We start from the raw sequence: 25,693 nt of genomic DNA on the forward strand, positions 1-25,693 counted from the left end.
ATAGGCCATCTACGGCATCTGTATTTCACAGTGTAAAGTCGAGACATTTGATCTACGATGTCGACACCACACTTAGTTTCATTATAGAACATCACTGTTTCAGATAGCTTTTTTTGATGCTGCTCGTTGATGGTAACTGTGTTGTGTATTGTGCTCAACAGGAGAACATTGTTCTTTTTACACTGATAGGAGGTTAGGGTCATTTCACCCGACTTGCAAATAGTGGTACTGTGCAAGGGCACTGTAGGTGATTTTGCTGATGCAGGAACTTCCCATCTAGACATTTCCAGTGTACCGACTATGCTAGTACTTTCGCGTTTCATATTTTCTCCAAGAGATTTTGCCGTGAAGAAATTGTCGCGTGTAATATTTCTTCCCTTAGAAAGGTAGGGCTCTGCCAGACGCATTACAACATGCTCTGCTAACGGTACACCTCAGGACGCTCCTCATCTCTACCAATGTAAGGAAAACCATTCACCAAGTATTTAGAAGTTGTATTAACAGCTAGCCAAAACTTTATTCCAAACTTTTCTGGTTTGCTGTTCATGTACTGTATGAATGGGTAGCGAGCTTGCAAGGAAACAACTGTTCATCCACAGTGATGTTTTCACTTGGTTTGTAACATAGCAAGCAATTGGCAATGAAGGTATTCCATATAGGAGTAGCAGCTGCAAAGCGATCTGTTTGTAATCTTTGAGATCGTGTGGCTTTCTCTTCAAATTGAAGAAATCTCAAAATTTCACTAAATTGATTTCTATTCATGGTGTTCCGAAAAAATGCTGGTCCCCAAACCTGCGACCGTAATAATTTTACGGGAAAGTTTTTTGCGCCATATACTCCTCTCACATACATAAGAGAAATAGCAGCTTCTAATGCTTCAATACTAATGGTCCAGCTGTCATCTTGTAATTCCTGATATGCTGTCATCAATTAGAAGTTTCCATGCACTCGAATGCTTACCATTTATATTGGACCTCTTCGCACGACCTGTAGGTCCGGGGGCTTCTGTCACGATATTTTGTCGTGCTCTTCTTACAGGTGCAGCTTGTGAAGGAATAACAGTTCATTGTGTTCCATCAGCAGTAGTCTCAACACTTCCTAGGACAGGATTGTTTGTTACCTGAGAACAATTTCGTCCTCGTCCTCTGCCACGGCCACCTCTGTTAGTTGGAACATTAGGAGCCAGTGGTAATGAAGCAGCTGAAAACATAATTCATAAATTAGATACTTTTATATCAGAGACACAATTCAATCCAGGTAATAGTGTTACAGATATTTTTTCTTATTGCTGTTGTGGTAATTAGAATTGAAGTAACATACTACAGGTATTTATAAAAAATATGGTGATGAAAATAATAATAATAATAATAATAATAATAATAGTAATAATAATAATAATAATAATAATAATAATAAAAATAGCAATAATAACAATAATAGTATAATAACACGACAACGAATAAATAATAATAATAATAATAATAATAATAATAATAATAATAATGATAAATACCTAAAAATAAATTATGTAGCCTACCTCTTGTAGATGAAATATCAGCTGGCTGTTCTGGTTGCTCGTTATCTTGCCTCATATTATACGATGAATCATCATCTGAAGAGCCACTAGTTTCACCTCTGCTAGGAACGTAATCTGCGTCCTTAACAGCCTGGTCTGTACCTTGATTTTCACATAATTCGTGGATTTCGTCAATTTCACACAGATCACGGAGATCTTCACCTTCTGATTCGTTACCAGACATATTCATCAAGTAGTCAATTTCTTCTACTGACAAATAATGTTTGTCTCCAGAGACTACCATTGTGAAACTGAATTTTTGCTGACGAAAACAGAGCGCACTTGTCAAAACAACACACACTCAGAGAGCAATATTTTATTTTTAGATACCGACGAAGGACCTGTCGAAGAGTCATAAACCACTCACAGAGGTCGAATGAAATCTAAACATTGCTGCAACAATAGAATTTTGAACTGCATCTGGTGTGTAGGCACGGACGGTCTGAATCTTGAAACCCGTCAGAATGACGGGCGATGCTGGTTCTAGTAGTAATTGTTTGTATCATCCTTTAGAAAAGTCATAAAAGTCTAATATTTTTAAGATCATACATCACAAAGATAAAATAAAAGTAATAAATTGTGGGAGTCATAGGATGAAAAGTTTTTGAATAATAATTATTTAAATATGTGGTACCCAGCAGAATGACGGGTCTGGTCCTCCTAGTGTTAAAGTATAGTACTGTAGTTCAGAATTCTGTTAAATTATTGAAAATGTTACTAGAAATTATAATGCTGTTCTTTTTTTACCATTTTAAACGAAAATTAAACATAAAGACAAACACAAATGTAGCAGCCATCTCTCATCTCGCCCTCAGTAGCACAGTTGGTATAACGCTGGCCTTCTATGCTCGAGATTGCGGGTTCGATCCCGGCCGAGGTTGATGGCATTTAAGTGTGTTAAGTGCAACAGGCTCATGTCAGTAGATTTACTGAGATGTAAAAGAACTCCTGCGGGACAAAAATTCTGGCACAGCGGCGACGCTAATATAATCTCTGCAGTTGCGAGTGTCGTTAAATAAACCATAATTTTTTTTCTCATAACTCAAATGCGTCAGCAATAGACTACTCGTATGATGTGGATGTATGAATTGATACAATTTTAACACTGTGTATGGTCCTGGCGTTTTCTCTCAACCAAATAGGGCTGGGTGCACACAGAATCAGACGCGAGACGCGATGTTTTGCTTTACAACGCCTCGCAACAGCTTAACATGGTCTGCTCGGGACAACTGATTTGCTGGCTGTGTGGATTTAGAAAACTGGCCTAGACTAGAAAATGGCGGCAATGAAAGAGGACTGTCTGTATGAGAAATTCCATGTATTTTTGGTTATTATTTCCTAAGGATGCCCAATACACCTAAAAATCTATAGAATTGAAAGAATCTTAAAATTAAATACTACTAATGTAGTGCACAAACGTCATTTTGTATGTTTATGACTACTTCAGGACTCACAATAAAGAATAATAATATATTAAATCAATAATGAATGATAGTATAGGGCAGAGAAGTAGGCAGGCCTACTACAAATTATTAATATCAATATTATTCTTCACCTGGTGCTTTCATCTCATTTGCAATTTCTCACATATTTTTAGAAACCACATTATTGTCATGATATTGTTACAAAGATTTTATAGAATGCATATTTCCTGTACTAAAACAACTAATTTATCCGCATTGAGCTCAATTATGAATAATGTGCACTACACAACAATTGTGTCTGTAGATAGTGAAAGCGTGCTATCATAGCCACTGCTAACGCATGCGCAGTACACTGCAACTATCAGACAGTCTCCTTGCGACGAACTTCTAGCAGTCATTCGATGTTGTCTCTCTGTGTCTCCTTGTGTCTGCTCGCGACCGTCGCTCCGCGTCTGATTCTGTGTGCACCACATGATAAGAAATCAATGGGGGACAAGTATCATGAGACAAAATGTCGCCTCGCGCCATGCTGCGTCTGATTCTGTGTGCACCCATCCTAAGAGCAAATGCTGGGTAACTACTTTTGAATTCATCTTGCTAGCAATTTTTTTAACCTTTATGTCATTCAGAAGCTAGATAACTATAGCTGTTCATAAAACGTCATAAAATGAGCAACTAAAAATACTATTTATGTGAATTAACTTGTCTGGATTTAATATTTACAATTAATATTTGAGGAGAACAATTCGCTCCGGCGCCAGGGATCGAACCCGGGTCCATGGTTCTACATACCAAGCGCTCTGACCACTGAGCTACTATATACTGTATACTACGAAATATATTTCCACATTACTAAGTATAATATAGTTGTGTTCGATGTAGTTTTGTTTTCGGCGATTTATTCTGCTTTAGTTCTTATTTCCGGAACTAAGAGCACATTTTCTTCACAGAATTGGAATGCCACTTTCCTGCGACAGTATTACAGAAGATGAATGCTTGGAATCAGATGAGAAGACATTCAAATGTGATGTTTGTGGAAAGTGGTTTCCCGACTCGGCAAGGCTCAAAAGCCATGCTCTTTTACACACGCGCAAGAGACCATTCATTCGCGATATTTGTGGAAACAATTGTTTGCAGTTGGATTATCTTCAAAGACATGCACGCGTACACATTGGCGAGAAGACAAAAAGTTGCGATTTATGTGGAGAGAAATTTTCAAAGTCGAATGAATATAAAAGTCATTCACGTGTACACACAGGCGACAAACCATTCGATTGTGATATATGTGGAAAGAAATTTTCGGAATCGAGGAATCTAAAACGACATGAACGTCTGCACAAATGCGAGAAGGAATTCAGTTGTGATATATGTGGAAAGAAATTTTCGCTACCTGGTAGTCTAAAAAGGCATGCACGCATACACACAGGGCAGAAGGCATTCAGTTGTGATATATGTGAAAAGAAATTTTTGCTACCTGGTAGTCTAAAAAGGAACGAACTCGTACACACAGGGCAGAAGGAATTCAGTTGTGATATATGTGATAAGAAATTTTCGCTAGCTGGTAGTCTGAAAAGGCATGTACTAGTACACACAGGGCAGAAGGCATTCAGTTGTGATATATGTGAAAAGAAGTTTTCTCTATTTGATAGTCTGAAAAGGCATGCACTCGTACATACTGGGCAGAAGGTGTTCAGTTGTGATTTATGTGGAAAGAAATTTTCAGAATCTGGTAATCTAAAAAAGCATGCACTCGTACATAGAGGACAGAAGGCATTCAGTTGTGATATATGTGACAAGAAATTTTGGCTGTCTAGTAGTCTGAAAAGGCATGTACTCGTACACACAGGGCAGAAGGCATTCAATTGTGATATATGTGGAAATACATTTTCGGAATCTCGTATTCTAAAAAACCATGCACTCGTACACTCAGGGGAGAAGGCATTCAGTTGTGATATATGTGGAAAGAAATTTTCGGTTCCTGGTAAACTAAAAAGGCATGCAGTCGTACACACAGGTCAGAAGACATTCAGTTGTGGTATATGTGGAAAGAAATTTTCGGAATCTGGTAATCTAAAAAAGCATGCTCTCATACACACAGGGAAGAGGGCATTCAGTTGTGATATATGTGGAAAGAAATTTTCGGTCCCTGGTAGTCTAAAAAGACATGCACTCGTGCACACAAGACAGAAGGCATTCAGTTGTGATATATGTGACAAGAAATTTCAGAATCTGGTAATCTAAGAAAGCATGCACTCATACACAGAGAGCAGAAAGCATTCAGTTGTGATATATGTGGAAAGAAATTTTCGTAGTCTCGTAATCTAAAAAGGCATACACTCGTACACACAGGGGAGAAGGCATTCAGTTGTGATATATGTGCAAAGAAATTTTCGCTATCTGCTAATCTAAAGAGACATGCACTCGTACACACAGGACAGAAGGTATTCAATTGTGATATATGTGGAAAGAAGTTTTCGCTATTTGGTAGTCTAAAAAGGCATACACTCGTACACACAGGGCAGAAGGCATTCAGTTGTGATTTATGTGGAAAGAAATTTTCGGTCCATGTTAATCTGAAAAAGCATGTACTCGTACACGCAGGGCAGAAGGCATTTAGTTGTGATGTATGTGGAAAGAAATTTTCGGAATCTGGTAATCTAAAAAGACATGCACTTTTATACAGTGCAGAAGCCATTCAGTTATGATTTATGAGGAAAGAAGTTTTCCAAATCGAGTGTTGTGAAGAAGCATCTACATGTATATCAGGAAGAAGCCAATCGACTGTGCTATATGTGTAAAAATTTTTCGCAATATAGTCAGCAGGAAAGCATGATCGTCTTCATACAGACGAGAAGGCATTGAGTTGTGACTTTGTGGAAAGAAATCTTTCGGAATTTTGTAGTCTAAAAAAAGCATGTACTCATACACACAAGGGAGAAGGCATTGAGTTGTGGTATATGTGGAAAGAAATTTTCGGAATATTGTAATTTTAAAGGACATGGATGCGTACACATGTGAAAAGGCAATTTGTTTGTAAAAGATATGGAACACTATTCATTTTGAATGGAAATCAATACTGGTCACACAGATGAATATATTAAAACTAAAACATCAAGAAAGACTAAATGGGCGTTTAAAACATTGTAAGAAACCATTAATAAGTACAGCAATCAATAAAACACACGTACACATGTTAAAAGTGTGATCTCAGCAGATTGGAGCTAACTTCTGGTTTGCATCACAAAGCCTTTCATACGTCGGCTGTCTCACGATCACGTGACTACAGCTGCTCTGGTCCATACACCAGCGCAACCACATGTTTGCCATGCAGCATTTTCCTTTGCCTCTCACCCCACACGCAAGTCCAGAAGCTGACTCTGCAAAGTTCAGAGGAGAAATTTTATTGAATTTTGGAAGCACTCGTAGGCATGTATTCGTATATTGTGCAATCTCTGTGGTTCATAGTTTTTCATACGACAAAAATGCATCAGTAAACTTAGTAAAGATAAGCAAGAAACAAAGAATGATAGTGTAAGTTATAAATAAATTTATTTAAACAAATTGTTTTTTCCTGGTTGTTCTCTGAACCATTGGACATATAGGATGCACCGCCACTGCAATACACACAAAGTGAGTTCTACTTTAATAGTGAATCCTCTTACTACAGAAGAATATTTTCTAACAGCGTAATACAATAAGGAACTGCCAGACAGCCTCTTGTGGACGGTGCCTTTTTGTATAACATCTCGATGGACAAGACTACATGGCAGGTTAGTTGATCTTTATGTTTCCCAGAAATATTTTGTTGAGAATATTACGTACCTATTTACAATACGAGACGTGCCCATGTAGCAGCAAAAAAGTATTATCTTTATAATTATTACATTGAAAATTCTCTTGATCGAAATTGTAGCTCCAGTTTCTTGAAGCAGGTAGAAACATTCAGAATTTGGTCAACTTAACAAGAAAGCCCGGGCCTATGGGCCTCCCTTTAAATCCGCCCTTAATATCGAGCTCGGAGGTCGCATTACGACGTTGATTATTGTCCTGAATCGCAACCAATATCGCGCGTGAGATACAGATAGCACACTTCATACATACAGGTTTCTGCACACTGGAACAAATTAGCAACCTCCAAAATATAGAAGCCTAACAAGACCAGACTCCATTACACAAACCACAATATTCATATTCATTGTAGGAAAGATGGCGGTGGTGTTCGGAGACCAATGGCATATTCGTGGATTTGTTTTTGTTGTGTTTTAACAATGATAATTTTCGTGTTAAGTGTGTAAGAATAATGCAATTTTTAGTTAAAAATTGTTGTAAAAAATCAGTACAAAGCAACTATGGAATTACAAAAATATCAGCTTCAGAATATTAGCTAATTAAATAAGGTATATTTCTCAACAGTTCATTCTATATTTGCAACATTCTTTTACCCTTAAAACTGAAGATAAATAGTTATTTATGCAACCATAGTGTATTTGTAGTTTGTGGGTGAATAATTGTTTTTTACATGAGTCAGTTCGTAGATATTAATTTAATATTTAATCGTAAGCAGCAATCTTTGGTTGTTGTCAAGTGGATCCTCCTTGTATTGTGTTGCAGACATTATTATACATATATACACGGTGATTCAGGATGATTTACCGCCACTTACGGAGCATATTCCCGAAGACATTTTGAGCAAAAAAAGTCATACAAACATGGGTACTATTCTCAATATTTTTAGAGTTGCACCAATATGAAGTTGTTAAAAAAATACTTTTATGCCATCCTAACATTATAAACACGTTGTTACTACACCCAATATCATGGGTAATCGGCTTATTATGGCACTTGTGCCGGTAGTAACAATGACTATTCACTTTGATGTAATACGGGAATGCGTGGGTGGGGCTTCTTGCAACTCACCTGCCTCGTCTTGCCTACGCACTATGTAACAAATGAAATTCAGGATAGAAGGTAATGTATCATTTCCAGTCTGTAACAATTTTGTATCACTTTTGTAATATCACATAAAATAGTTCTTTAGTTCAGAGAAACTATATTAACAAAATAAAGGAACACTTGTAACATAAAATTTGATACCTAAAGTATAATTAGAATTTAAAATACCTGCAAGGTTATTCATTTCTCTTTATTCAATGCCAATGCCAGGTGCAACTAATGGAGACTTTGTCAGCTATGGATGCCGAATTATTTCATAATTTATTTCCTACAATTTATAATGCTAAGATGCCATAAAGTATCCAACTCGTGTATAATCTTATTATGACACTCATGCACGTGAGTGCGACAAACATTTACTCATGCCATAATCATCAAGATTATCTACTTGTTACATTAATAACTATTTTTCTTCAGTTTTAAGGGTAAAAGAATTTTGCAAATAGAGAATGAACTATTGAGAAATATACCTTCTTTAATTAGCTAATATTTTGAAGCTAATATTTTGTAATTCCATAGTTGCTTTGTACTGATTTTTCAACAATTTTTAACTAAAAATTGCATTATTCTTACACACTTAACACAACAATTGTTGCAGATCACACGACTTCTAGCAACTTGATTCTCTACAGCGGCTACACACGAACCAATCTGCAGGGTCCAATTAGCAGAGACCCTGCCGATTGGATGATCTGTAGGCTTGCTGGGACAACAAAACTCGTGTTGGATGGTTGGTTCGGGCAGCCACCCAATCTCCTGATTCCTCCTCTCCAACAACCAGGAAGCTGGGTCGTGTGTAGCATGATCGGACTGATTTCTTGTCAGTTGCAGCTTGCAGAAGTGACGTTTATTAAGAATTGACTGCAGTGACAGTGAGTGCAGCGTGAAAAATGACGAAAAAGGAGAAAGAAGTCTGCAGGGATATTTTTGAACTATATAAAGATATGCTTTGTTTATCGGACATTTCAAACGCAAATTATCTCAACAGAGATATGCGTAATCAGGCTTTAGAAGTTCTTCTCGAAAAATACAAAGACGTCAATGAGGATGCGAATGTGTCTATTTTAAAAAAGAAAATTGAGAACATGCGTACATCGTACAGAAGGGAATTAAAGAAGGTAAGTTATTAAAAACTAATGTTAGAACTATTTTAATTGAAGTAGGTGCATACATAGGCTGACCAGATTTTTTATGCTCCAGAAGGGGACAATTTCAAGAAAAACCACAAAAGCTTATCTAGTCACTCTCCATTGAAATGTTGCAGGAAATACGTGTAACAATAGATACAATGACAGAACTTCTCACACTAAATTTGTAGAGTACCATCTTAACTTTCTGAACTAAATGCATAAACACACAACTCGTATACATAATTATAGCCACTAAGAATTCAATTTCAGTACTGACACATGCATGGAAGTCTTTCCCATAATATTATACACACTGAACTCTAACACACACATTTTACAAGTACTTGGCTGAAGAACGTATCTTTTTAAGAATCTCTTCATTTCCATACAGTTTCACACTAAGTTCTTACATGAGAAATGAAGTTTTGTTTTTACTTGTAACAAAGCTTTAACTGTGTGTGTATCTAATGCCTACCCACTTCACTTGCGTGATTCGGATTCTGCCTATTGCGGATAGATGGCAGAACTGTGACCGATTTTCAATTTGTTCACCACTTTGGCAGGCCACGCTGTACATGATGTGTGTCTGTGAAGAGTTATGTCACGTTTGCGTCATGTATATGGTGAGTATATGTTAAAGTGTTTATGAAAATCTCTGACCCCGCCCTTCAACTTTCATTCTTGACTTTTCATCACTCCAGACTGAGTTCATTGTGGAGAATAGTCTTTCAAATGATGAATTATTGCCTAGAAGACACATGATTAATGACACTGTTTTGAGAAGATTTTAAAATGAAATGGAATTTTTTTTTAATGTTGAAAAACATCATACCACTTTTCACCTGTTGGTTTGTTACAAATTTTTTTTTTTTTTTACTATTTAAAAATGGTTGCTGTGGCAGTTCTAACACTTCCATGCAATGCGAATGCTAAGATGACCAAAGACGAGGATGCTATATTCTTCTCAAAGAGTACAGAATATCTCATACTGTGCTGGTTCTTCTGTCTCATACTAAGAACCGTTCAGAAATGTGCATGAATCGCAGCAGTTCCATCATGATACTTAAATATTTACGTGTAAAATGTTATTGAAACAAAATCAAAATTAATTGCTGGGGACAAAAACGGGGACATTTGCTCCCCAGGGCGCAACTCAAAACCGGAAACTGTTCTGGAAATCACGGACATCTGGTCACCCTATGCATACATGTATGTGCAAAAATTCTACTACAAAACTTAGACTAATCACTATTATTAAATAAGATTATTGGTCTTTTCATTAATGAAATATGTTATACAAATATGTATGTATGTTAGGCCTATATACAGTATATATAGATGTACACACACATACATACACGAGTATATACTATAGGTCTATCCATATTATTTACAATTTCAGTTCAAAGCTTAAGTGCTGACAGGTGCCGGTACTGAAGATATTTACACATCTACCCTCTGCTATTTTGAATTATTGCATTTTCCCGACGAGAATAACGATCAGAGCCGTAGAGGAGTCGATACTTTGGATAGCTCTGATGAGATGGGAAAACAATAAAAATTGATGAAACTTAAGTATTACATTACTGTCTTACCAATTGCATCATATTCTCCCGGAAAGAAACACTTCCTTGTTCATTGAAATAATTAGTCAAAATAATTCGTACATTATTTCCTTCTTCGTTTTGTTGCCTAGCACTTAACATCCCGAATTTAAAAGAAAACTTAAATATCAAACCAAATCCTTTAAATCTATTAAATATAGAGTATAATCTAAATTTAACAGAAGAAATACTGAAATTAGAAGTAAACACTGAAATAATGAAACAATTGTCTTTAGAGACAATTAATATTAGGTACCCTCCACAAAACTGGCTTCATTATACACCGACAAATCCTTGATCTCCAGGGAACAAGGTGCAGGTGCAGGTGTCTCTTCTCACTTTATAGATCTTTTGGATATGGAACAACAAATTTTGATGGAGAAATCTTTGCAATAAGTGAAAGTCTCAGGAATCTTCTATCCCACATCAATAAATTTAAAAATGCAGTTATATTGTCAGATTCCAAAGCAGCTATTCTATCAATAGTCTCTAGACACACACCTTCATCTCAAACAGCAGAAAGAACTAAAATGCTCTCTCAATTAATAACACTCAATAAAAGAATTGTATTCCAATGGATACCATCCCATTGTGGAATCCAGGGAAACGAGAATGTGGAGCTTTAGCAAAGATGGGCAACACTGCTACTTACAGACCTGTTAAAAGCTTTATTAAATCTACATACTTATACTGCAACAAACAAAATATGATAACACAATCTCAAGGGAAAAAATGGAACTCTCTTCATCATAATCAACAGTTAATTCCCGATTTACCACGCAAATCGTCTGTGGCTGCATTTATATTGGCAACAGGCCATGACTGTTTGGCCAAGCATCTGCATAGAATTGGAATTTATCGTTCCTCTAACTGCCCATTGTGCAACTCAAATCAAGAAATGGATTCGGAACACCTCAAAATCTGTGCTTCAGTGGCTGACCATGACAATATCTTTGAAAAATATTGGAGTGCAAGAGGTCAAATGACTTCATTGTCAAACGCCTGGCATTAGAAAACAACAACACTTAATTGTTGAGGTGGTGTTAAATCATCTATTTGACGCCAGTCACCTTGCCAAAAAGTTAAGTTATCAATGTCTTCACTATGGACACAATTCTCTGTTATGTATGTAGATGATTTATTCCTTAACAAATTATGTAGTGTACAGCATGCCAACACAAAAGGATCAAGTCCCCCTGGTTGGCAAGTTGGTATAGCGCTGGCCTTCTATGCCCAAGGTTGCGGGTTCGATCCCGGGCCAGGTCGATGGCATTTAAGTGTGCTTAAATGTGACAGGCTCATGTCAGTAGATTTATTGGCATGTAAAAGAACTCCTGCGGGACAAAATTCCGGCACATCCGGCGACGCTGATATAACCTCTGCAGTTGCGAGCGTCGTTAAATAAAACATAACATTTAACAAAAGGATCAACGTTATCAATATGCACACCTATGCTTTTTCGAAAAACTCGAAACCTTGCTAATAATAAGCCAAAAGCATTTTCAACGACTCTTCTTGTAGGTGATAGTCTGTAGTTAAATATTATTTTTTCGTGGGATATGTTTTTGAATAGATATCGTTTCATAACATGCTTATTGATTGCTAATGCACTGTCTCCTAAAAAAAAACATATGGCACAAATATGTTCTTACCTGGTAACACGCACGATTGTGGTAAGTTCAGTTCTTCTGTCATTAATTTTTTTATAAAATTTTGTACTTTGTGAAATAGTACTATATGACACACTTCCATTTGTACCAGCATGAATGTACATGAATTCATAGTTAGCATTTATGATTGCAAATTGGACAATACTGGAAAAATTGTTTGTAATTATAGTATGATGAACCGCTGCCGGGTGGTTTTTATACTGGTATGTGCTTTCCATCCATTGCTCCAATGCAATTACTAAGTTCCATTTCTCTTCAAAATTCTTTGGTGTTGCTTCCCTTTCAGCTTCATTTGCAAGCATCTGAAACATGCAATAATTCTTAATTTTTTTTTTTTCAGGCGATCCAGCAAATGTCAGCATCACATACACTCCAGCTTCCACCCACTAAGAAACAGCGAACAAATATTCTAAAGCAGCAGAAAAAACTGTGTGAAACAGTAAACAAATTACTGAATTCTGTAGAATAAGAGTGGGAGATTATAGGGAAGATGATAGGGTGTCATTCATTCATTTCATTCATTTATTTTATTCCATATATCTTACATGAGCAATGAAGCTTTAAGATGTGGAACAAGTCAAAATTTTACACTATTACAATTACAATTTTCACAAATTTTTATAGTTTTACAATTTAGTAATTTTCTACAATTTTTACAATTTTGTGCAATTTTTTACAATATTTTGGCGAGATGTAGTGAGATGAGGGGAGGTCTGAGGATTCGCCAAAATATTACCCGGCATTTGCCTTTTGGTTGGGGAAAACCTCGGAAAAACCCAACCAGGTAATCAAATCAAAGGGGGGTAATCTAATCAGAGGGGTTGATGCCAAGGACTCGCCATAGACCATCCGGCTTCAGTGCCACGGCTGTGGAAAACCTCGGAAGAAACCAAAGACCAAAGGGGGATCCAACCCAAGCCCGAACACAGCTCCGGATCAGTAGCCCAGTGAGTCTGCCGACTGAGCTACATCGATGGCTCTACTAAAAGTATACAATACATAGCCAATCAGATTATTAAATTTACAAACACAAATGATCATTCATCAGTTGAGCTATATGTATAATACAAAACAAGTAAGTTAATTAAATTTAAGGCATAAACACTTCAACCAGTTGTGATATACAGAAATTGATAATACATATCATGCAAACTACTTCAAATTACAAACACAAACAATTTATCAATAGAGCTATATAGATTACTATTCAATTTAAAGCATATACAATTCATTGGCCAAAACTATACAAATATATACAATACAAAGTAGCATACTTTCATTAAGCTATACAAATTTGTGTCGGTTAAAAGATCTTGATAAAAAACAGCAAATAATTGCTCATAAATTAATTTCAGACACAATATTTTACGCAAAACTGGCCAAATTATCTGAAAATTCCTCCATCTCCTTATGGCCAACACATTTTTCTGCACCTACACCTACACCTACACCTCCATATCTAAAGGCTTCTCCTCCTCCTATGTCACATCAATTTTATTCATGTTCATCACAAGATGCGTATCCTCACAGTCATACACTTAACCCACTACTCTCTAAGCAAAATAGTTTTCCTCCTGGTGCATTAAATGAAGCATCGAACATGGACTTTCAAAATTAGAAGAAAGAGTGATGATAAATGTGAGAAGAATTTAAATGTTTTCTAATTTTTAAGTTATATATATCCAAATAAATAAGATGTATTTCACATATGTTCAGTTTGTGTTGAGTCATTGACACTATCTTTATTCTAATCTGTAACTTTATTTTTAAAAATTATACGAAACTGTATAAAAATATGTTCAATCACTTACCTTTCTGAATTTCTTCAAACAGTTGTAAATAGCCCAACATGTTTCTGGACTGATTTTTTACGAAAGCTGTGGTGACACGGCTGCAGTACGTTTCAAATCCTCATAACTTGCCCCGGTTGCTAAAAATCTTAAAGACACGATTGATCTCTCTTGTACATTAACACTTTCTCTCATTACAGTATCTTGCTTTTTTTATTAAAGGAGCCACCATATGAAGCAGTTCGTTGAAAAGTCATTATCCATTCGAAGGAAGTTTTTAAAATTTGCTGGTTCTAGTTCTTTAATAATATTTGTATGACTAAATTTTTTTCTCTCCAATAACCACTTTTTAGCCCAATGTTTTCTTTTTTTTGTATCTGTTTATCGTTCTTTGACAACAAACACAAACTTGGATAGTGAAGGAGCCATGATATATCATTTCACAACAGAGTGAATCAGTCTACTGTAGGTTGGGTCGTGTGGAGAGCAGAAGTAGATCATCCGACCCAAACGCCCTGCAGATTGGGCCATGTGTAGCCGCCTTTATAGTTCAATTCTCCTAATATACAGTCTTAAAGAGTTCACAAGAATAACGTAACTTGTAACAATTCTTGTGATAAGTGCATAAGAAAAGTGTAATTTTGTAGTTAAAATTGAAAGAAATTTCTGCACGAAGCTACTATGATATTAACAACACATTTTTAGCTTTAGGATATTAGCCAGTTAAATAAATTATAGCTACTTCTGAATAGTTCATTCTCTAATTTTAATATTCTTTTACTCTTAAAACTGAAGATTATTTTTTTTTTTACAAATTCAAATTAATGTAATTGAAAATATTCAGAATAGGACACATGTTTATATAACATTTTTTTTCTCAAGTGTCTTCGTGAATATGCTTTGTAAATGACGGTAACTCCTCGTGAATCACCCTGTATAACTATTCTAGGTTGCAAGTCGAACTGCTGCAAGGCATCACATAACCTACTGCAGTTTTAAGTTTTAAAGAGAAAACATTATGGGAAAAATGGAAGGAATATTTGTCGTGATGATGTTGAAGAAAAGATGAAATAGTAATGTGCGTTCATCATTTCGTATTTAAGTTTGATATTAGGGAAGATGTTTTCCCTGTCTTAAATGGTGAACCTAATTACGTCCCTCGGAAAATTCCAAAACTGCCTAGTGATGCTTGTGCCACAATTTTCCTAATCAACCATTATAAGCCTCTATCAAGTGAGACTTAGCAAAGAAAGAAACGATACTTGAAGAGTGTGTCCAGCAAATATTAGCCAAAAGATATGATGATAATTTAAATGAATGTTGTCAAGAAGATATCATAACAAATTGAAATATTTTTCACGTCAAATTGAGGGTGTCAGTATCAAAATGGGACAAGTCGGTTTTTTTTTTATGGAATTAGTAATGTTTTTTTCTATATAGATACCGATTACTTTCTGTAGTAATGTTTCTTCTATATATAGTCGACCTGGTTGGCGAGTTGGTATAGTGCTGGCCTTCTATGCCCAAGGTTGCGGGTTCGATCCCGGGCCAGGTCGATGGCATTTAAGTGTGCTTAAATGCGACAGGCTCATGTCAGTAGATTTACTGGCATGTAAAAGAACTCCTGTGGGACAAAATTCCGGCACATCCCGCGACGCTGATATAACCTCTGCAGTTGCAAGCGTCGGTAAATAAAACATAACATTTCAACATCTTCTATATAGAAACTGTTTACTTTCTTTTCTTAAAATGCCTGATTCGTAATGGTCACGTTACTGAAGCACAGAGCCGTGAAATCAAGGAGACAGATCAAAATGGAGCATCTGATACCAATTGTGGTCTAATGGTTGCTATGAGAGACTGCTAAGCAGGTTTCTGGATCGATTCACGTTAATTCAAATATGAATCCTATAGATTCAAAATCCCCTATATCGACTTTCACAAATTAAAAGATGTTGATGGTAACTAGTGGCAAATAGAGGAAACTTTCAACCTAACAGTGACTTTTAACAACCCTTTTGCTTTAAATTCAGTGACTTTTCTAATTCTAACTACAGTATATTAATCATTAGAATTCATTCTTAGTAAGCAATATGTGGACATAACTCAGTTATGAAGAAAATGGTCTTTAAGAGGTTTTGAATCTAAAGGATTCATATAGTAAGTATTATTAATATACGTAGGCTACATTGTGTACAGGTAGGCTACAGTGTACAGTGTACCGGTATGTGTTGATATAAAAGTGCAGTGAGGGTAGTAGAGATTAGTAGGAAGTGAGAAGAAATGGAGAAAAGGGTATGGAAAAGAGACTTCTTTATTTCCTATCTCTTTACTAATGCAATCTCATAAGACATATCAGTTAATGCATTACTGGCATATGTGAAAATCTGGAGACTGGTATTATGCAGATGTCACAAATTCGTATATGCAAGGCATAACGTGAGTCTACATTTGTGTGAAACTTTCGAAATTTCACGAAAGTTATGTTCTTATGACTGGTAACACATAAACCATAAAGGTGCATAAATGGAGTAGAAAGCGAAGTACCGGTACTTCAGCGCTAGTATAACCAAAGATCGAATGTTACGAGATATGTAATACAATAAAGTCAAAAAATCTAATTAATAATAAAAAATACAAGCCATTTCCTAGAAAATGTAAGAATATAATTTTATTAGACAAACTTCAGGTGTATTCATTTAATAGTCAGGATTTAGTCACGGAGTCCATACGGGGCCATACATCAAATGGAAACCTACAATTTTTTTTTTAATTAATCGCGTGGGGAAAGGAAAATTTTGTCTGTATGGAGCCATACGGTATATGGGTGCCAAAGTTTTGTATGCAGAGTTGTGTACAGATCTTAGATCATCTCTTGCTATTCCTAACGTATTTTGTTTGATGTAACTTACATAAACAAAAATTGTCCACCTCTGCAGCACTGGAATCCAGAATTATATAAAATAATGGTTGAAAAACAAAAAGTGCTGCAAATACACACTCCAAGATTCATCGAGACAAGTGTGCATCTACGGTGGGGCTACATGGGGTATTCTTTAAGGTAAGCAATCCTTCATTTATGGTTCAAAATATGGATTTTTGGTTTTCTGGTGTTTATTAGTGCTTCAAGTGTTCGGAATGCGAATATGTGGTTTATAATCGATTCGGACAAAAATTGGACGATTAATGAGCATATAATTGACTGCATATCATTTTCTGACGCCCACTTTTGCAGACATTACTATTTTTCTTTGTATATCCTAAACAGTTGAAGATATTTTTATGAACTAACTCTTGTTCTTTTTTCGAGAAATTTCGTACTTTCTGTTGGTGCCACAACTTTGTGTTTGGTCATCATGGTCATCTATGGTTTGATTTCCAAGGAAACTGGAAGCGAAGTAAAAGTAAATTTTTGTTATTTTGTATTTGTGAAGGTAAAAAAATGGGAAGAAATAAGAAGTTTGAAAAGAGAAAGTTTACTGGGAACATTCATACAAGAAAGAAGGAAGTTATTAGTGATTTAATTAGTAAAGGAAACGTTAGTAACGTGTTTAGTGGAGAAGAGGTTAGGTTTGACGGAACACAAAGTGGAGAAAATTTAGCAACTACCAGTACCAGTAAGTGTGTTACACCTCCTAGTTCATCTGAGAAGAAACTTTCATCTTCCAAAGAACTATTTGATGAGATATGTGAAATGCAACAGTCTAATATTTGTGAAAATAATATGTTAAAATCTGGTTATGTACTAGTGGATTTGGAACTGCTGTCAGAAGCATTATCTCAACAAAGTGTAAATAATGTGAATGTGACTCGCTGTCAATTCAAGAAGACATAAAGAAACAAAAAGGACTTGCTGCAACTTTATTAATAGTCTGTGCAGTGTGCAGAAAGGAAGGCACTTTTCAAACATCAAACGTTACCCCTAGTGGATATGAAGTGAATATAAGATTCATATATGGACTACGCTTTATTGGAAAAGGTTATGCTTCTGGTAGATTATTGTGTGCCATGATGAATTTGCCTAAGTCTCATTCAAAATTTCATAAGGTAGGCTAATTGAACATATTCAAGAATCAACTGGTAGTATCTCAAAGGATAGTATGTTAGAAGCATGCAAGGAAGCAGTGCAATGCAATGACTTCAAACCATGGAGTTGTGGTAGCTACATCAGTTGATACTGGCAAAGTTTTAGATTCAGAATTGCTATCAAAATATTGTCATACATGCAAAAAGTTAGGGGCTCATGAAGGTTATGTAAAGAATTTCGATGGAAGCAGTGGTGGTATGGAGACAGAGGGAGCTGTAGGTATTTTTCAACGTTCCAACCAGACTCGTGTTGTGAAATACAAACAGTATTTAGGTGATGGAGACAGTAAGGGTTTTGTAAAAGTTGTGGAAAGTAAACCATATGGGGAAGATTGTGCTGTGGAGAAACTGGAGTTCATTGGACATGTACAAAAGCGCATGGGTTCCAGGCTTCGCAAACTCAAGAAATACTTAGTGGGGAAGAAACTTTCAGATGGCAAAGGTATTGGGGGATCAAAGATGGCATGTTAGATAAATTACAAAATTACTATGGTCAAGCCATAAGAAATAATTTGCATAGTCTACAGAATATGAGGAATGCAGTATGGGCTAGGCCTACATACTTTCACGAACTCTCCACTGACGATCATCCCCATTATGGCCTGTGTCCTAAAGGTGACAATTCATGATGCAAATATAATAGAAAGGAACCTGATTATAAACACCATGGTTTACCAGAATCTGTTATGCTTGCCATAAAACCAATATATAGAGACTTGTCCCATCCAGAGTTGCTAAAAAAAATGTTTGCATGGCAAGACTCAAAATACAGACGAATTTAACCATGTTCTATGGTGCAGGATCCCCAAAACAGTCTTTGTTAGTGTCAATACACTTAGGATAGAACTAACAGATGCCATCATATCATTCAATGATGGAAATATTGCAAGAGAGAAAGTCCTACAAAAGTTGGAGATTGATCCAACCAGGCTTCAACACCATAACCACTTGAAGGAATTAGACTCTCTTCGCATCAAAAAAGCAGAAATGGTAATGAAGGAAATGGCAAAAAAAAAAAGGAAGAAAATTGAAGAGGACCAAGAAGAGAAGTCATGAGGACACAGAAGATCCAGATTATGGTGCTGGAATTTTCTAGCAATGCACTTAGGTATGAGAATATTTGTCAAAACTTTAAATCCATTTTTTTCAATTTATTGTACATTTTTTGTAACGTTGGTGCATGTTACATCAACACTATTAAGGATAAATGCATGAAATTTGGACTGGACATAAAGAAGACCATAACTAATAATAATATGAAAGGAATTTGTTGCAAATTACTTAGAGCTTGAGTTTTCAAATTTTGAATTACAAATTTTAAACATAAAATTGAACATTTAGAAAAATATTAATAATTTATTAAAAAACTAATAACAGTTGATAGAAACTGGTTCGTATTATTCAAAATAAATGTATATTAAATAACCCCTCAAAATTTTTGAGTTTGTATCTCAGATATATTCAGAATAAAGTGCACCAGAAATTTCGAAATTTAACATGAAAATGAGTGGTACAGGGAGGGCTTGCTTACCTTAAATCAAGCTTGTTTTATAATTAAAATGTAAATCACAACAATTTCTTTACTTCTTCTTTAATATTAAAAAAATAATTAAATGACAGTCGAAGAGATAGAGAGAGGAGAGTAAAATATATTTTAAGGGAGAAAACAAGGGGTGGGGCATATGGCCAAGAGAAAAATTACTATGACAAGACTGGATTTAGTAAATAACCTTAAGGGTACGGCCACACGAGCTACATTTGTAGCAAGTTTTCTGCTACAAATGTAGCTGGCGTAATTGTCGCAAAATGGGTGGCCACACAGGCACTACAATTACTGCCACTTTCTGCGTTAAATGTCGCTACGTGTGGCCACATGACATGCCACACGTAGCGACATTTGTAGCTAGTACTTTTGCGTTTTGCAGCACTCAGCAGTAGTGTAGTGGCAGCTTCCTTCCGAGATGGAGTATCAAGCCAAAGTGGCGTTGTGTGTGTTGTTAGCTCGACGTAGACGGCACAGACAAAGACGATGGTGGATTCATCCAATCATAAGTGACAGAACATCTCATGGAAAATTTATACTCATTCATGAGAAATTAAAACTTTATCCAGACAAATTCTTTGAATATTACAGAAAGCCTCTGGATTCATTCAACAATCTGTTGTCTTCTGTGAACGAAAACCTGATGAAACAGGACACTGTAATGCGATATTGTATCGGAGTTGGAGAAAAACTAGCCATTACATTAAGGTAAGTTTATTACAATATAAATTACAGAGTAAATTTTAAGAAAATAAATGCAAAAGGTTGAATGACATTGCATTTCCAGTAACACAGCTAACGAAACAAACCGAAAATACAACATAAAATTAGTAAGAAATGTGAATACGAGTATAGTGCATGCGTCATTAAGTTCAGCAATCATAGAAATTAAAGTTTGTCGTTGGATTGAATACTGTATGAATGTTATTTACAGTTATGAATTAGTGTAATTCTCACTCTTTTAACAAAACATGAAAATGCTTGTAACATCAAGGTGGCAATTAAATTAATTTTTATGTCAACATACGTAAATACTGACAAAATGAAACAAACCGAAAATACAACATAAAATTAGTAAGAAATGTGAATACGAGAATAGTGCATTGGTCATTAAGTTCAGCAATCATAGAAATTAAAGTTTGTTGTTGGATTGAATACTGTATGAATGTTATTTACAGTTATGAATTAGCGTAATTCTCACTCTTTTAACAAAACATGAAAATGCTTGTAACATCAAGGTGGCAATTAAATTAATTTTTATGTCAACATACGTAAATACTGACAAAATGACAGAAGTTATGATTAATTATAATAGTAGTAGTAATAATAATAATAATAAATTCCAATACAAAAGAGCTCTCACAATCGTAGTGAAAGTGTTAGATTGAAAAATATTATATTAGTAAAGGTATACAGACTAAATACAACTGTATTACACTGATGCTCAGAGCTCATAGAGAGAGAACACTGATTCCTCGGAGTCAATTGATATGGGAAATTGGGGTGAGGATGTCTGTATAGGACGGAAAGTTCCTGTAGAAGTGCTTCGAAATATGGTAGAATCTACGGTGATAATGGAAAATGCGGGGAAGGTGCTTGTATAGGATGAGAAGGTTCTGCAGAAGTACTTGGTAATGTGGTAGAATTCCGGGTTATTGCTTGATCAGATGAAAAGGACTTTACAACCTGTAGTATTTGTATATGTGCATCCAGCGTATGTTAAGGTCTTATTTTCCTCAAACTTGGCAATAGCGATAAAACAAACATATAATATGAATCTTTTTCTTGTTGTGGTTCGCTAGATTTGTTAGACTTTTCTAATATTGGCAGCAAATCACGTTCGAATCCATCTGCCGACCTCCTTCTCTTCTGGGGGCATCGACGTATCTTTCTTTTTCCAAGTGTCGGAACTTCCTCCCCTTAACCTGGCTCTCTTTGTCCTTGAGAAGCAGGAACAATAGTCTCATCATTATCATCATCAGCATCCATATTGCCAACAGTACTGTAATAATAATAATAATAATAATAATGGTAGTTATAGCATTAATAACGGTAATAATATGAATAATAATATTAATAATAATAACAATTTCCTTCTATCCATTTTATCGATTATCGTAATTACTAAACAGACTTGCCATATCCAATATTTGTGAAGACATTGACACTTACGGCCTTGATTGAAATACGGAGCAAGAAAGCTCATCTGCTTGTGATATACATAAAGTTTTGTTACTGATGCTGCACCACTCCCGCTACGTGTTTCCTGACTTTTCAATGCTCTTTAAAAAGCATCCTTCAAAGATTTCCATCGTTTTTGGATCATTTTCCCTGAAAACAAAATTTAAATATATGCAGTATACACACACACACACGAGTATAATACACATGACTGTATTATAATTCATTAGATTGATAAGATAAGACTATACCAAAATGAAACAGAATTTAACTTTTGTGGTAATTAGTAATTTGTGTATTTCGTTTTTCAGATATCTCGGTACTGGTTGTTCATTCCGTTCGCTGCACTTCGAATACTTAATTGGCCGGGCAACAGCTGCAGATCTTGTGAAAGATACGTGTGAGGTTTTATGGAACACACTCAACCCCGAGTTTATGAAACCCAAAGCGAGAGAAGACTGGATACGTACTAGTGAAAAGTTTGGTGCTAGAGCTAATTTTCCACATTGTGTGGGAGCCATAGACGGCAAACGTGCGCATTACCAAGCCATCACATGGTGGTAGTGATTTTTTTAATTATAAGAATTTTTTTCTATAGTTCTAATGGCTATAGCCGATGCTGACTACTACTTCACTCGTGTAGATGTTGGTGCTTTTGGAAAAGAAAGTGACTCAAATGTACTAAAAAATACAAACATTGGACGTGCAATTTATTCTGATTCGCTAGACTTGCCAGAACCAAGACCACTTACAAATGGAGGCCAATCTTTTCCATATGTGTTTGTTGCTGATGAAGCGTTTGCTCTTTGCACAAATTTAATAAGGCCATACCCCAACAAAAATCTGACCATTGAGAAGAGAATATTTAATTATAGACTCTCCAGGGCGAGATATTATGTTGAATGTGCGTTTGGTATACTTGCCAATAAATGGAGAATATTTCATCGTCCTTTAGATGTTAATCCTGAATTTGCTGACATCATCATTAGAGCATGTTGTGTGCTTCACAATTTTGTCCGAAAACATGATGGTTACAATTTTGAAGACACATTGTCTTGTACTCTAGGAAGTATCCCTACTTATGGAACTAGAGGGAATCAAAATGGCATCAAAGTTAGAGATAACTTTACTAGTTATTTCTCCAGCAATGATGGTTCTGTTCCCTGGCAAAATAACCAGGTTATCAACCTAACTTAAGGTGAGAAAATCCTGACAACAGAAGTAACATGCGACAAATTAGGAGTGTTTATGAAAAACGGTGTAAGTGCCAAATGATAGAGGTTTGAGGAAATTAAAAAAAAAAAAAAAAAACTTATGGAGCTTATACAAGTGCATTCTTTGGACAACTATTTCAACTGAACGTGGATGCTTGACACTTGTATTTTTTTCTACAGTATTAGCAACAGTACATAACATGTTTTCAGTGAAAATCCGAAATGACACTTAGTGGCACTTACATCGTTTCCCACAAACACTCCTCAAATATTATCCGAACACTGGGCAATGTGGAAAGTGAATCTGTGAATTTGTCCGATCAGAACATTTTTATTATTATTTTTTTTTTTATTTTAAGAACGTATTTGACCACATCCATCTTATTTGTAAAGATAATGATGTGATTATAATGAGAGATTGTTTTATCCCCATTGTTGCAATTCATCAATTTCACGCGGTTGTCAAAAGTGAAACTTAGACTGTAAAAAGAACAAACATGAAATAATACTGATTAACTTTCAATGACATGCGTTGAGATAAAAAAAAATGCCGATAAGTGTATTATGTGTATTGTGTTTAGAACAAATAAACTTTAAATTTACTCACCAAAGTTGTTTGTTTCTTCATTTGACATTTCTTCCCATTTTTCTCCCGCAATACCCCTCGATACGTTCATCCAAGTTTCAAGTTTTAAATTTCTGTTTTTATAGTCTTCAGCCCTTGTGTCATACAAACAAGAGAATTTCTGTACCTCCAAAATGAGATGTTCGCTGTCAACAAAATTACCTTCTGTACCACTCATGATCTGTGGGAATAATTATAACATCTTAATAACACACGAAGTTTCCCCCGCACACACAAAGTCGGAATGTTATAACACCTATTACACACAGTTTCTTCCGCACATACGAAGTCTCTTTCGAAGCTAAATTACAGCCGGGATTATATAACACCTTAATAACACACGAAGTTTCCCCCGCACACACAAAGTCGGAATGTTATAACACCTATTACACACAGTTTCTTCCGCACATTACACACAGTTTCTTCCGCACATACGAAGTCTCTTTCGAAACTAAGTTACAAACGGGATTTTATAACACCTTAATAACGCTCGAAGTTACTTCCGCAGCTAAGCTACAACCGTGATGTGAGTAAAATCGTGTGTCACTGCGTATGACTGGGGTGTCAGAAGACGTCAAATGCGGAGCACTCCGTGCAGTTAGCCTTGTCTTCCCGTATGCCACGTGTATGTCCGTGAACACATGTGTTGTATCTTTTGTTTCTTTATTTCGCAGTGTGCATTACTCTTTAAAAGATCTCCTTCTTCACGTCACCCTACTTTCATTTTTATGACATGTCTTAGGACTGTACATTATTACGGTCACACACAATTGTAATGCGCATGAGAAGAAAATTTATAGCAGTGCCATAAAGTTAACTTTTATTCCTGCGTCGATTTTACAACAGGCAATATTGTTCGTCAGTAACAATCGGAAGTAAGGTGTGGGTGAAGGGTTTGCTGAAAGGCTGTATGAAGACTTAATTTCTCGTGGTTCTGTAGAAGGGTCATTGGGATTGTACGACAGATTAGACATGCTCTTCCCTTGTCAATACACGAATTTCTGAAGCATCTCCAAGTAAAAAGGAGTTTTAAACATGACCCAAATCACAACTCAAAGAGGCAATTTGTTTGTAACATATTTCAGAGATCTGTCTTGTAAAATAATTGTGTTTCTTTTTTTACCAAATGAAGTCGCTGTGAAGAGTTTACTGCAACGCTATTTTATAGATTTTATTATTGAAGGAAACCTTTGGTCGAAAATGAAAGAAAAAAATGTGTACTCTCAAAGAACGGTATTTTGAAAAGAGTATAAGTAAACACAGCTATAATAAAGGTTATTTTTTTCTTGGTTTTTCAGAATGCATATTGGACGTTGTGGCAATTTAAACTTGACCCTTATATCCCAAAATACAACTCAAAGTGGAAATGTCTTTATAAACAATACTGATTTGTGAGGTCTGTCCTGCAAAAGAATTGTACGTTTTTTTACCAAACAAAATTGCTGTGAAGGGTTTGCTAGAACACTTTTATATACTTTTATTATTGAAGAATTCTTTAGGTCGAAATTGAAAGAACAAAAATGTATGTACTTTATAAAGAAAGATATTTTGATGATAGTTAAATAATAGGGCAACTCAGCTGAACTATACATAAGCAAAGCAATATTTATTGGCACCGTATTGTTTGTAACAAAATATGTTATATATATATATATATATATATATATATATATATATATATATATATATATATATATATATATATATATTGGCATCGTATTGTTATAAATCTGTCATGATAATAATTCCCCATCTAAAAGTCAATCTCCCTCTCTACTTCACTCCCTCATAAACATAAGTTAATTCTGTTGTTATCATTACATATACGCACTGAGAATTTCAACCATTAGAAAAACGGGTTTTCCTTCAAATTTGAGAATGCCTTTCTCCCATTGTA

At 35.5% G+C, this 25,693-nt stretch overlaps 1 protein-coding gene and 2 long non-coding RNA genes across 3 annotated transcripts; 1 reads left to right on the plus strand and 2 right to left on the minus strand.

Annotated features, from left to right (window-relative positions):
- Positions 1 to 302: 302 nt before the first annotated feature.
- LOC138691476 (uncharacterized) lies at positions 303 to 2,435 on the minus strand. Its single transcript, XM_069813440.1, has 2 exons — positions 1,538 to 2,435; positions 303 to 1,200 (listed from the first exon to the last, which is right to left on the minus strand). Exons 1-2 carry the CDS (start codon positions 1,818 to 1,820, stop codon positions 1,064 to 1,066), a joined length of 420 nt encoding a protein of 139 aa, XP_069669541.1. The 5' UTR covers positions 1,821 to 2,435; the 3' UTR covers positions 303 to 1,063.
- A 6,050-nt stretch (positions 2,436 to 8,485) lies between these two features.
- Positions 8,486 to 23,776, plus strand: LOC138691477 (uncharacterized). Its single transcript, XR_011329876.1, has 3 exons — positions 8,486 to 9,071; positions 12,698 to 20,484; positions 22,269 to 23,776. It is a non-coding gene; the product is annotated as an uncharacterized lncRNA (long non-coding RNA).
- LOC138691478 (uncharacterized) lies at positions 21,218 to 24,898 on the minus strand. Its single transcript, XR_011329877.1, has 3 exons — positions 23,779 to 24,898; positions 21,949 to 22,107; positions 21,218 to 21,778 (listed from the first exon to the last, which is right to left on the minus strand). It is a non-coding gene; the product is annotated as an uncharacterized lncRNA (long non-coding RNA).
- Between the last annotated feature and the right edge of the window lie 795 nt (positions 24,899 to 25,693).

The sequence above is a fragment of the Periplaneta americana genome, chromosome 16 (assembly GCF_040183065.1).
Source record: "Periplaneta americana isolate PAMFEO1 chromosome 16, P.americana_PAMFEO1_priV1, whole genome shotgun sequence".
NCBI lineage: Eukaryota > Metazoa > Arthropoda > Insecta > Blattodea > Blattidae > Periplaneta > Periplaneta americana.

Excerpts from the sequence above, each read along its gene's own strand:
- LOC138691476 (XM_069813440.1), bottom strand. The coding sequence starts at position 1,820 with ATGGTAGTCTCTGGAGACAAACATTATTTGTCAGTAGAAGAAATTGAC. Across the intron at positions 1,201-1,537 it reads TGATATTTCATCTACAAGAG|CTGCTTCATTACCACTGGCT; the intron begins GTAGGCTACATA and ends TTATGTTTTCAG.